We start from the raw sequence: 13,351 nt of genomic DNA on the forward strand, positions 1-13,351 counted from the left end.
CACCATATGTGCTTTTCATCATATATCATTTTCACCATATGCGCTTTTAATCATATGTGCTGCGTTTTTCGTCATATGCACTTTTCATTATATGCGCTGCGCTTTTCATCATATGCGTTTTTTATCATATGCGCTACGCTTTTCATCATATGCGCTTTTTATCATATGCGCTTTAAATCCTATGCGCTGCGCTTTTCATCATATGTGCTTTTTATCATATGCGTTATGGTCTAAAACCATTTATTTATGAGTGATACATAAAAAAAACTAGGCATCTTAGAAAATTCAAACCATTCAAGTCTCAAGGTAGCTCAGGGTTAATTTAATCAAGATTTGTCAACAGATTCACTCTCGTTTTCTTTTCTTTTGGGACTTAATTGTAGAGCTAAACAAGATGTTCATGTGTTCAAGAAATACTAGACTGATGATCCACGTTACCAGATCATTAATAAGAATCTCCGGAATTCTTATAAGAGCGTCTACTAATATCTTTAATTTTATTCTTTCATGGATCACCGTTATTATTATTATTATTTTTTTGATAATTAATATCGTATCTATCTTTGAGTATTTTCCATAATACACTTGGATTTTCGATCATATAATATGTAGATTCTAAGGACTCGTCAATATGTTTGCTAAGAAAAATACTTACTATTGCTTTCTCTTGTTCGGAATAATTGTTATTTTCATTCAGGGTTTCTAAAATACCGTTTGATTCGAGATGTTTTTCTACATTCATAACCCATGTTAAGTAGTTGTTCCCACTTGTTCTAAATGAGCAAATTTAAGCCTTTTCAAATTCGACATTTTCTATTATCAAAAAGATGAATAACATAAATCATAATCATAATCAACTTCTATTCATAGACAAATAATAAAATGAAATTAGAATCATTTTAAATTCATAAGTAGCAAACAACAGAATAATGGTATGATTACAAATAATAAAACTACAAGGGCAGGATAGAATATAGGTTCACCCGGTGGTATATTAGCAACAATGATGATAGTTAATATGACCAATACAATAGGAAAAATCATCCTTGTGTGAATCATTTTTACAAAAAATTTTTGAGAGTAGTAATCTGAAAAATAAAGATTGATTTGTGAAAATGTGAAAACGGAGATGTTTATTTTATATTTGAAAAATATAGTTGTTGTAACGTCGTCAGTTGACGTTAACAACCGTTATGTATATATGACCGTTGTAACGTCGTTAGTTGACGTTAACGAATAAAGTCACTATATCAAAACGCGTATGAGTAATATAAAGGACAAGATTTTTTTCTTCTTATTTTAACTTTTAAGATTTACTTTTAATAAAAATACAAACTACTTTTCTTATTTTAACTTTTAAGATTTACTTTTAATAAAAATACAAACTACTTTTTCTTATTTTAACTTTTAAGATTTACTTTTAATAAAAATACAAACTACTTTTTCTTATTTTAACTTTTAAGATTTACTTTTAATAAAAATACAAACTACTTTTTCTTATTTTAACTTTTAAAATTTACTTTTAATAAAAATACAAACTATTTTTTCTTATTTTAACTTTTAAGATTTAATTTTAAGAATAAACATTAGTATGCATGAAATAAATAATGATTAATTGCATAAGTAATCATAAATGTTAGATAACATATAAAGACCCCATCGTATTCGTATTGATCGGAATTAATCTCGACCCATGGTACCGTGTTGTCAAATGACGTGTTGCGTACATAAAGTACCGTGTTGTCAAATGACGTGTTGCGTACAATCATGAGGTCTTATTAACATAAATATAAATGTTAGTGAAGTTAATAAGAGTTAGATTACAGAAAATATAATTCAGGCGGTATAACCGACCATATATAACTTAAATAACATAAATATAAATGTTAGTGAAGTTAATAAAAGTTAGATTACAGAAATATAATTCAGGCGGTATAACCGACCATATATAACTTAAATAACATAAATATAAATGTTAGTGAAGTTAATAAAAGTTAGATTACAGAAATATAATTCAGGCGGTATAACCGACCATATATAACTTAAATAACATAAATATAAATGTTAGTGAAGTTAATAAAAGTTAGATAATTTCTTACCTTGATTAGTGACGTGTGCTTGCTTAGATAAACCTTGATTATACGGAGCACTTCGTGCTGATAACGTGTTATATTTCAGTAGGCTTATAACTACCTTTAGTGGCCTGGTTCAATATATTCAAATTGAAAGAACCAATAAAAGAGAGATGTGTTGTAGAAGATATAGGAGAGAAAGAGATTGAAGAGGTGTGATGTATTTAATGTATACGTGTGTTTTTGTAACTTACATTATGCACATATATATAGTACAAATTTTACTATCCATATTTGACTAATTACCATCCATATTTAACTACTAAATTTACAACACATGGCTCCTTTTTGTAACAGTACATAGTATAGAAGCGGTATATGTTAACTGTATTAATGTAGTGGTATATGTTAACTGTATTAATGTACTACTGTATGATACACTTTGACAATATAAAAATGTTTAAAACTATTAACAATACTCTTTCAAATATCATCATTATTCATATATTGTACACTAAATACATAATTAATGGTAAAATGAATGCAATCATTGGTTAAAAACTTCAAGACTATAAACATGAATTTTTTAAGGGGCCATGAAAACGATCTATAGATATTTATGATCATACAATATTCTAACAAATCTAGAAACCAAGTATTGTTTAAAGAAGATAAAAAGAAAGAAAAGAAGATTCGAACACCCTCTCCTTTAGTTTTTCTCTTTTCCAACACCAACTGACCCTTTTTTTCTTTGGTGGATTGAGTTTAAGAGATACTTTGCTTCCAAGGATCTAAACAAAATGGACATATGTCTCTTCCCAACAAATCATCAGACTCCATAGCACGTTAATATGTTATTATCAACATAAATCACTAAACACAATACAAACAAATATAAATCACGACTTTTAAATTGTAAATTTTTTTAACGATAGCGTTAAAGGCTGATGTTAGCTCTCATAAATCAATTACACATAACGATCAGTTTATTAGTTATGTAGTGTATTTTACAACTCTAGTGTTAATGAACAAATAATATATAGATAGATAATAAATAATTATAATAAAATACATAGAGTATAGAAATAAGTTTGTGGTGTAGCTCATGTGGTAATGACATGTCTTTCTTAGCAAAAGGTCAGGATTTCGTATTACACACAAGATCCCCCTTGAATTCCACCAAATGAATACAGAATATATATATTCAATCATTCCCAATTTAGTTCATTAAATAAAAAAACACGTTGTTTTGAAAATATCATTATTACATAGTATTTTTTTTTCTATACTTTACAGTTTATTCATTATTCATTATTTTTTTTCATGTTTTTGTTTTATATACATATATTAGGAGCATAAATAAATTATACATCTTTATTTTCACATAGTTATGAAAGTAGAATATTAATTTAGATAACACCGAACTATTGGTTGAGTGGTAAAAAGCCTCAGATGGTTCTGGGCGCGTATCCTTGAAAAAATAGGTGCAAGTTAAAATCATGGGGGAGTTTTCTTCAAGGTTGTGCCTCTAGTATCCTTCACTCTGTGCGGGCAAATCAGTTAACCTAAAGCATTCCGGTTGCGCTTTGCGCCATAGATGCGAGGAGTTTCTTCCTAACGGGTGTGTGAGTGACAAATGAGAGGATTCGGTGACAACATTGTCGTTCGAAAAAAACAATACTCCTTCCGTCCCAGATTAATTGTCCCCAGACAAAAATCACACAGTTTAAGAAAAACTGACTGTCACATGTACCTTTTATATATTTTTTCTTTACTTTACAGTTTTACCCACAATCAATTATTTAGAAAACCCTATTACTGTTATAATTTAGTAGTTTATAACTACTTGTAATAACTATTTTGAAGAAATATGAAAGAAGAAAGAAGATAGTAGATTCTTATTCAAGAATGGTGTACAACTGCAAACTACATCTTTACATATTTATAGTACAATATTTCACTGTGCAGTTAGGTGGAATAGTAATACATCCGTGAGTTGATGCACCAAATTTGTTGATCCACTAAATCTACTTTATCAAAAGTGTCGGCCACTAAATTTACTTTATCAAAAGTCTATGATTTATAACACTCCCCCTTGGACGACAATTTTGTTTCATTAAAAAATCAACTATATGTTACTGCCTCGTTAAAAACCTTGCTAAAGAAAAATCCAGTGGGATAAAAACTTTAGTCAAGGGAAAAAGAGTGCAGCATAGAGTTGACTCCCCCTCAAGTAGACATCGCTGAGTCGTCACAGCTTTTGAACATGCCTCATACCAATATTGTGAACATGCGTTCTGAAAATAGCTGTTGGAAGTGATTTGGTGAAAAGGCCAGCAGAGTGTTTTGCTGAATTGAATATATCTTATTTCAATCTGGTTGTCCTTAATGAGATCTTAAGTGTATGAGAAGAATCTAGGAGGTATGTGTTTTGTTCGGTCACTTTTGATATACCCTTCTTTCATCTGTGCTATGTAAGCTGCATTATCTTCATAGATAGTTGTTGAACTTTTATCGTGTTCTAGTCCACAAGAATAAGTAATGAGTTGTGTCATTGATCTCAACCAAAAACATTCCCGAATGGCTTCATGTAATTCAATCACTTCGGCATAATTTGATGATGTTGCAACGAGTGTTTATTTTTGAGAACGCCATGATATTGCGGTGCCTCCATTTAGGAATATCTAGTTTGAGATTTAGCTTTATGTGGATCAGATAAATAATCTATATCTGTATAACCAAACAAATCTTGTTTCGAGTTGTTAGAATAAAATAATTATAAATCAGTAGTTCCCCTAAGGTATCAAAATATGTGTTTGATCCCATTCCAATGTCTTTTGGTAGAGGTTGAGCTGAAACTTGTCAACAAATTAACTGCAAAAGAAATGCCAGGTCTTGTATAATTTATAAGATACATAAGAGTTCCAATTGCACTAAAATATGGAACTTATGAACCAAGAAGATCTTCATGATCTTCTAGAGGATGGATCAGTATCAATATTGAGATTTGACAACCATAGGAGTACTTAATGGTTTTTGTCTTGTCCATATTAATATATTTTAAAATCTTTTCTGTATAAATTGTTTGATGTATAAGTAAGTCATTAGTCATATGCCCAATATGTAAATCAACGTAATACTTGATTTTTCAATTTCAAAATATTTCTTTAGAAGTTGAATTGTTTCATAGATTTCTTTATTTAAGATAATTGACATAAACAACTACAATCACATATCCGAACATTGTTTTTATAAAAACACACGTGCAAATAAGTTTATATGTATACTCTTTTCTTATCAAGTAGTCATTTAATCGGTTATACCACATACGTCCCGATTGTATAAACCCATTTAGAAATCTTTGTGATTTAATGGAATATATTCCCTTGGGTTTTGCATTAGATGCTTATGATACCTTAACCCTTCAGGTATATTCATATATATCACTATTAAGTGATCTATACAGATAAGTAGTAACAACATCCATGAGATGCATTTAAATAACTACCAGGTTGATTAATTATCTAATAAGTAATTGTATCCATTACAAGATGATAAGTTTTCCTCATAATTCATTTCTGGTCTTTGTGGAAAAACTTGAGTTACAAGTCTAGTTTTGCCTTGTAACTTCATTTACACATTTCTTTTTCGGATAAAAATTCATTTGTATCCCATACGTTTCACATCTTTAGAAGTGATAACGATTGATTCGAAAACTTTTCTTTTATTGAGCGATTCTAATTCAGCTCGTATTGCTCCTTTCCATTTAGCTCAATCATGTCTATTTTGATATTCAATGACAGATTTTGGTTTCGGCTCATCATCTTTATTCATGATGTCATTATATGAAAAATTCTCATCAATATTTGTCATTCCATTTCGGTTCCATAATATTGAATAATTTATTGCAATTTATGTATTTACATTTATCAATATCCTCTACAGAAGAAATATTGATTTTGTGGTTCTTCTTGAACACTTTCTTTTACCTCATTATCAGCTGATTTTATTTTCAAGGATTTTTATCATTGGAACCAATCGGTCTCCCACGTTTTCGGCGTGGCAAAGACTCAAGAGTGACATTATTACCAGCTTTTGAAATTTCAATTCGAGCTGGAGTATTTACTGCTATTATATATGATTTAGTCACTCTTTTTGTATCTTTAAATGCATCACGTAATCGATTTGCAAGTTATTGCATATGCATTATTTTTGAACTTTCGTTTCGCATTCTTTTGTGCGAGTATCAAGATACCTTGATTGATGTTAACATCATGAAACATCATTTTATTTATTTTATTTATCATTTCTCCCCCTAATCTAGGGAACAATTTTTCATTAAAATGACAATCAGCAAAAAGTGCTGTAAAAATATCATCCGTCATGGATTCAATATATCTTATGATTGAAAATGTTTCATATCCAACATATATTTCAATCCTTCTTTGAGGAACCATTTGTTGTGGTGGTACAATTAAAAATACACTGCACAACCAAATGTTCTAAGATGGAAAATATTTGGTCTGGACCAAAATTAAGTTGGTAGGGGAGAATATTTATGACTTGTACTTGGTTTAATGCGAATTAATGTCGCATTATGTAAATTTATATGTCCCCATATAAATATTGAGAGTTTTGTACTCATTACCATTTGTCTAGTTATTAGCTGCAAGCGTTAATCTATTGATTCAGCTAAACCAATTTTTGAATGCACATAAGCAACTGGATGTTCAACAACAATCCTTATAGATATATAATAATCATTAAATGCTTGAGATGTTAACTCACCAGCATTATCAGGTCTCACCCTTTTAATGGTGTAATCGAAAAATGTGTTCTTTATTTAATAATTCGTGCAAGAAACTTTGCAAATGCCATATTACGGCTTGATAACACACAAACATGAGACCATCCGCTAGATGCGTCTATTAGAACCATGAAATATCAAAATGGTCCACATGATGGATGAATTGGTCCATATATATAACCTTGAATTCTTTCAAGAAACATTGGTGATTGTTTCTCAATATTTTTCATTAATCACCATATGTGTTTTTTTATTAGTTACCATATGTGCTTTTCATTAATCACCATATGTGTTTTTTCATTAATCACCATATGTGATTTTTCCATTATATATCCTTTTCACCATATGCGCTGCGCTTTTCATCATATGCGCCTTTTATCATATGCGCTTTTAATCATATGCACTGCGCTTTTCATCACATGCGCTTTTAATCATATGCGCTGCGCTTTTCATCATATGCGCCTTTCATCATATGCGCTTTTCGGTGCTACATAGGTATTTCTCATTTCCGGTTATCATTAACTGATAATCATATCCATTATGATATATATCAGAGAAATTTAACAAATCTCTCTTTGATTTGGGAGAAAACAAAGCATTGTTTATCAGAAAATTCATACCATTTAGTAATATGAATTTTTTTTTCTTTTTCGTTCCTTATATCAAGTTTGCAAGACCTGATATAGTATTTATGATTCATTCATTTGATTTAAATCAATGAAATATTTCTTATATTTGATCATAGTGTGTATGCTACCATTATCTACAATACTTGGGTCTTTACACTTTACCCCATGTTATATGCAAAAGAAATTGAGAATGGAATTAATCAAGGACTTGTGGTTCTAACTTTAATCAATGATACAGATTCTATTATGAGGACAAAGGCTGCTGCGAAGAGGGATCGATCAACACACACACGAAGCAACAATACTTTGCTCATGTGTTTTCTTATTGTTGAAAAATGTATGGTTAAATGGGTTTATGTGTTTCAAGTTTTATCAATATTTTATTTTGGGATTTTTTTTATTTATTTGGACATCCCTATTAAACCATGTGCACAAAAAAATATTTTTAAACTTTCAAACGGGTGCATTGATGTACTTTAGTTTACACTGATCAATTTTTTTTTTTTAAATGAAACTTAGGATTCGGTTTCTAATTGATTGAGTGGAACGGTTTAATAAAAGAAAAATAATATGTATATGGCATTGGATACCCATAGGTTATCATAGTGTGTTACACCAACTTTTTTATTTTATTTTTTATTTTATTTTTTTTATGTGAGTGTGAGCCATTATTTGGAATCTAATTCCACTTGCAACCACTAGTGAATGATTTAAATGTAAACGATTTTCACATTCTTCAAATAAATAATAAACTAAAACATGAGCTATGGAACATCAATTAAAGTATATAGTCCGGATATGATAAGATACTTACTAGGACAATTATCCGTTTTTCATAATCTATTCATTTTGAACGCATGTGCGTGATAAGTTTTAACTAGTTACAAACATATTAACTGTGTTACGTATATCATTAAATTAGATAGTTTACTAATTATATGCTTATTATAAGTTATTATACTAGTACACTAATCATGCTTATTATATGCATAATGCTTAATTATTTAATGTTTTATTTCGGGTCATTATAACATATCCCACTAAAAATGATTTCGTCCCGAAATAGTTTAAGTTTAACGGAAACCTACTCGATTTCTTGGATACCAGTATATTACACCTTTATTATATCATCCACGTCATTTTCCATGATCTGGATCATAACACTAGATGGCCCCCCAATTTGTATTTGTAATAATTCTAAAGTAAACATATTGTTTTACGAGTACTTTATCTTTATTTGCTTATTCTATTAACATCATTATAAACACACTCCTTATCTATCATAATTATTATCATCACTAATGACCACGTTCCTTATCACCTTTAATCACTATAATCATCACACTTTAAAAGAATTATTAACTATCATATAGGAGACCCATATTGTCTTCCATAAAGTCCCATCATATTCCACTTTCATAACCTTTTGTAATGTGTTTTAATATTCAAACTATAAGCTGGTACCCATCTAATTCCAATCCCAACAAGAATACCGAAATTTGTATTTGATTAATATTATTATAACTCTTAGTCACCTTACTGTAGCTTCAATGGATGTGGTGGCTCTTGGACTTAATAGAAACAGGAAAATATCAAAACTTGCCGCTGTAGTAAATGGTGGTAAAGGTGGCGATTTAGACCAGAGACAACAAACAGTAGCAATTAACAAAAGTGGTGGTTAGTTGTAAAGTCATTTGGCATATTGTCTAAACAAAAGTTTATGAGCACTAACATGAGTGCATTATTGCTTCCACTTTCCAACTAAGTGTGCTTACCTCCAAATATATAATACACCGAAGAGTAACTCGTCAAACAACAAATACTCTTTTGTCTTATTTTATTGTGTCGAACACACAGAAAGGAAACATCAAAAGTTTGCAGCAATTATTCGGATTTCATGGCTGTTTTACCAACGAGTAGAAAGTAAAAGAAAAATATATATAGCAGCAGGTTTAAAAAGGTGGCTCATGGTGATTGTCGATTAGAATGAAAGTGGGGATATGGTTAGTGGTTCGTGTTCCAGGGGCGGTGGTTTACGGTTTATGGTGATAATTAAAGAGATGGTGAAGATGACGGATTCACTTGAAGAAGGATGAAATAGAACCAAGGAAAGAAAATAATAATGATGATATGTTTCGGTGGTGCGTTTGTTGTAGTGAAGGAGGTGGGTGTTTATATATATGCGTAAGTAATATATGTATGTGTATCTTAATATCTCCCTTTTTTTAACTATCCCTCTTTCATTTTATGATCGTTGTAAACTCTTGGTTTTCTTGTTAATTAATTAATTCAAAGTAATTTAAATTAAATAACGTCAACAATTTTTGGAATACCTGATGAGTATAACTCAGTGGTGGAAGAATCCAAGCTGATAAATTTTTGATCAGAAGACACATCAGAGGTTTCAAGATCTTCCGGTGGTTTTAGCGGCGGAGGACGGTGGCCGGCGGAAATCTTGAGAGGTGGAAGTGGTGGTTGAGCAACTAGAAGAATCACCTTGATTATACTGAGTTCTTCGTGCTGATAACGGGTTATAATTTAGTAGTTTATAACTACTTGTAATAACTATTTTGAAGAAATATGAAAGAAGAAAGAAGATAGTAGATTCTTATTCAAGAATGGTGTACAACTGCAAACTACATCTTTACATATTTATAGTACAATATTTCACTGTGCAGTTAGGTGGAATAGTAATACATCCGTGAGTTGATGCACCAAATTTGTTGATCCACTAAATCTACTTTATCAAAAGTGTCGGCCACTAAATTTACTTTATCAAAAGTCTATGATTTATAACAATTACTTTTTTAATTTAATTAATTGATTAGGGACAATATGGTAAATTTGACTAAATTTACTTTTTATATTTGATAGTGGATAATTAATCTAGAACATCTGAAATAAAATAGTGGACGATTAATTTAGGACGGATAGAGTACTAATTTACTAAATGTTTTAAAAGATATACAGAGTAATTGATAATGAAACTTGACATATGGCCCAATGGGGTGATAATGTACACACATACGGAGTAGAGTAATTACTAAGGTGAGGTATTACCAAATATTCAAAATGACTTTTCTTAACACCACTTTAAAATCAACACCAACCCCTAAACTAAATCATTCATTTTCCAATTAACTTCACCATTTTTATTTTTTCTACCATTACACTGTTAACATCAAAAACACCCATCAATGGTCTAATTATCAAACTCCAAATCCTTGCGTACCCGGATGAACCACCCCCAAAATCAAACCCATAACTCATTATTCATCAAATTTAATTGTAGTGTATTTAATTAATTAATTATATGGGATTTAGGGGGAAGAGGCTGCAAATACAGTGAGCGTGAAAGAGTGTGTGTATTTATATGAAGAAACAGAGTTCAAACATTAAACGACAACCTGGGAAAACACGGGGAGTTGTTGTTGGACGGAATATTGGATTGTTTCCATGAAATTACGACGGCGTTGGCTTTTGCTAATAACATGACTGATAACGCTTACCGTGTTGATACGACGTCGCGTCTTGCTCAATGGCGTATCGATAATTTGGCTTCTTGTACTTACCGTAAATCTGATCCTTTTAAGATCGGTAAATGGAATTGGTAAATTTTCATTACCCATGAATCAAAATTTGATCTTTTTTGGTATAATTATTGGAACAATAGATTCTCTATATTTTCTTTCATTGTTGTGAATCTTGAATCGTAAAATATTCGATTTTTATTGTGTTTCTTGTAGTTTTGTGTAACCCAATTGGTGTTTTGTTTGTTTTCTTGAAAAGGGTACCATTATTTATTGTTATCTTGTTGAATTTTGAAGCAAGTTGGTGACTTTTTTTTTCTCTTGCTTTTATGTACTAATGTTCTGTTTAATTAAATGAAGGAGATTGGTTTTAGAGAAGAATCGTACTTTGTTTATCAAATTGTACCCTGAAATATCGGGTTTAACTAAAGACAACCCTCCTATCGCTTCGTTCATAATACGAGTGGTTTCATCATTTGGAGGTCGAAAGGCCTTGGTTCATCCAGGTATAACTAAGTACTTGCACTTTTGAATTCAAATGAGTCTACTTATATGACCAAATATCAGTTATGGACCTATTGGCAGTTGGGTGAGTCTATGAGTATCAGCTATTGTGTTAGTACTGGTGCATTTTTAATTTTCTTATATGATTTGATTGCAGAAATTAGAGATAAGCAGCTAAAAGGCAGTGATGATTTCGTATGGGCGCTTGAGGTTCCGTTAACAGGAAGATTCATCATTGATGTTGAATTTCTTGATCTTAAGACTGCATCTCCAAACGTAATTCAATCTCAACTATCTAATCTATTCGTTACTTTAATCTTTCGTGTGATGTGATGTTTATTGCTTTAGAGTTATCACTAAATACAACATTAACAGTTGGTTGGAGAATCGAAAGTTATGACTTCAGCATCTAGGCGTGTTGTTGTCGGTTGACAACCTAACATCTAAATTCTAGTCATTAATCTTAGGTCACACATCGGTGTCACTTGGTCCTACTATACCAACAGAAACCACTTATTGTTTTTGAATTCAAAATTATAAAATGTTGAAATGAATTGATTTTTTTTTTATAACTTTAAAACAGGGTGGTCAATCTTGCTCTGTGTGGACCGAAGGATTTACACAACAGGACTTACAAACAACAGCAATTTCGTCTCTTGGTAGAATGTTAACGGAAAATATACACACAGATATAATCATAAATGCATCTGATGGAAGCATTGGGGCCCACCGTGCGGTCCTTGCTGCCAGGTCACCAGTCTTCCGGAGTATGTTCTCGCACGATCTTAAAGAAAAAGAAATGTCTGTCATAAACATATCAGACATGTCAATGGAAGCTTGCCAAGCTTTTTTAAACTACATATACGGTAACATTGTAGAACAGAACTTTCTTACGCACAGACTCGATCTTTTAAAAGCAGCTGAAAAATACGATGTTATGGATTTAAAGGAGGCCTGTCATGAAAGTTTATTACAAGATATTGATACGAATAATGTGCTCGAGAGGCTGCAAAACGCTTCTTTGTATCATCTTCCAAAGCTGAAGATTTGCTGCATGCAGTATCTTGTAAGGTTCGGTAAGATATTTGACATTATAGATGAATTTGATGCATTTATACAGTCTGCAGATAGGGACCTGATAGGTGAAGTATTTAATGAAGTTCTTTCTGCTTGGAAAGGTTTCTAAGTAACTTGCTCAACCTTGAAAGATATATAGATGCATAAACATATACATATAATATATATAAGTAGTTTTATTAAGTTGATTATTTGTTGTTGTATTTGTTGATTGATGAAACTGGCTGTGCCCAATGATTTGTTTTGTACATAATTTGTTGTAATTTAAACTGGATTACTTCACTGGTGAATTGAAATTCTGTCTATGTACATGTACAAAATAGTTTGTTCAAGGAAAAGAATATACTCAAATTGTGATTATTATATTTGTCAAAGATATGCCTGCCTATATAAATTTGTTTTTGAAACAATATAAAAACACTGGATTATTTGTTTATCCTGCTCTGTTTGTTGATAACTTTTAACAAATAGAAGGTTTCAGTATGAATCACCTTTATTAAACCTTGGCTTGATGAAGTTTGCCATGGTTTTGGAGAGGTTGAATTAAGGGTCTGAATCCTCTTGTTATTTTACAGCTTCACCTTTATCTGCTTCTGATCATTCATGAACATATATTATTATGTTTAAGGCATATTCAAGCACATATATAAGAAAATATAAAGAGGAATATTGTGAAGCACTTTTTCTTAAAGAAGGTATATTCCTTGAGAGACTTGGGTCCAAGCTGAATTG

General features: G+C 30.9%; 1 protein-coding gene across 1 annotated transcript; it reads left to right on the forward strand.

The window, feature by feature from the left end:
• Positions 1–10,599: 10,599 nt before the first annotated feature.
• Positions 10,600–12,979, forward strand: LOC139891239 (BTB/POZ domain-containing protein At1g55760-like). Its single transcript, XM_071874188.1, has 4 exons — positions 10,600–11,118; positions 11,399–11,544; positions 11,700–11,818; positions 12,126–12,979. The coding sequence occupies exons 1-4, from the start codon at positions 11,000–11,002 to the stop codon at positions 12,726–12,728; spliced, it is 987 nt and encodes a 328-aa protein (XP_071730289.1). The 5' UTR covers positions 10,600–10,999; the 3' UTR covers positions 12,729–12,979.
• Positions 12,980–13,351: the final 372 nt, after the last annotated feature.

Source organism: Rutidosis leptorrhynchoides, chromosome 2 (genome assembly GCF_046630445.1).
Source record: "Rutidosis leptorrhynchoides isolate AG116_Rl617_1_P2 chromosome 2, CSIRO_AGI_Rlap_v1, whole genome shotgun sequence".
NCBI lineage: Eukaryota > Viridiplantae > Streptophyta > Magnoliopsida > Asterales > Asteraceae > Rutidosis > Rutidosis leptorrhynchoides.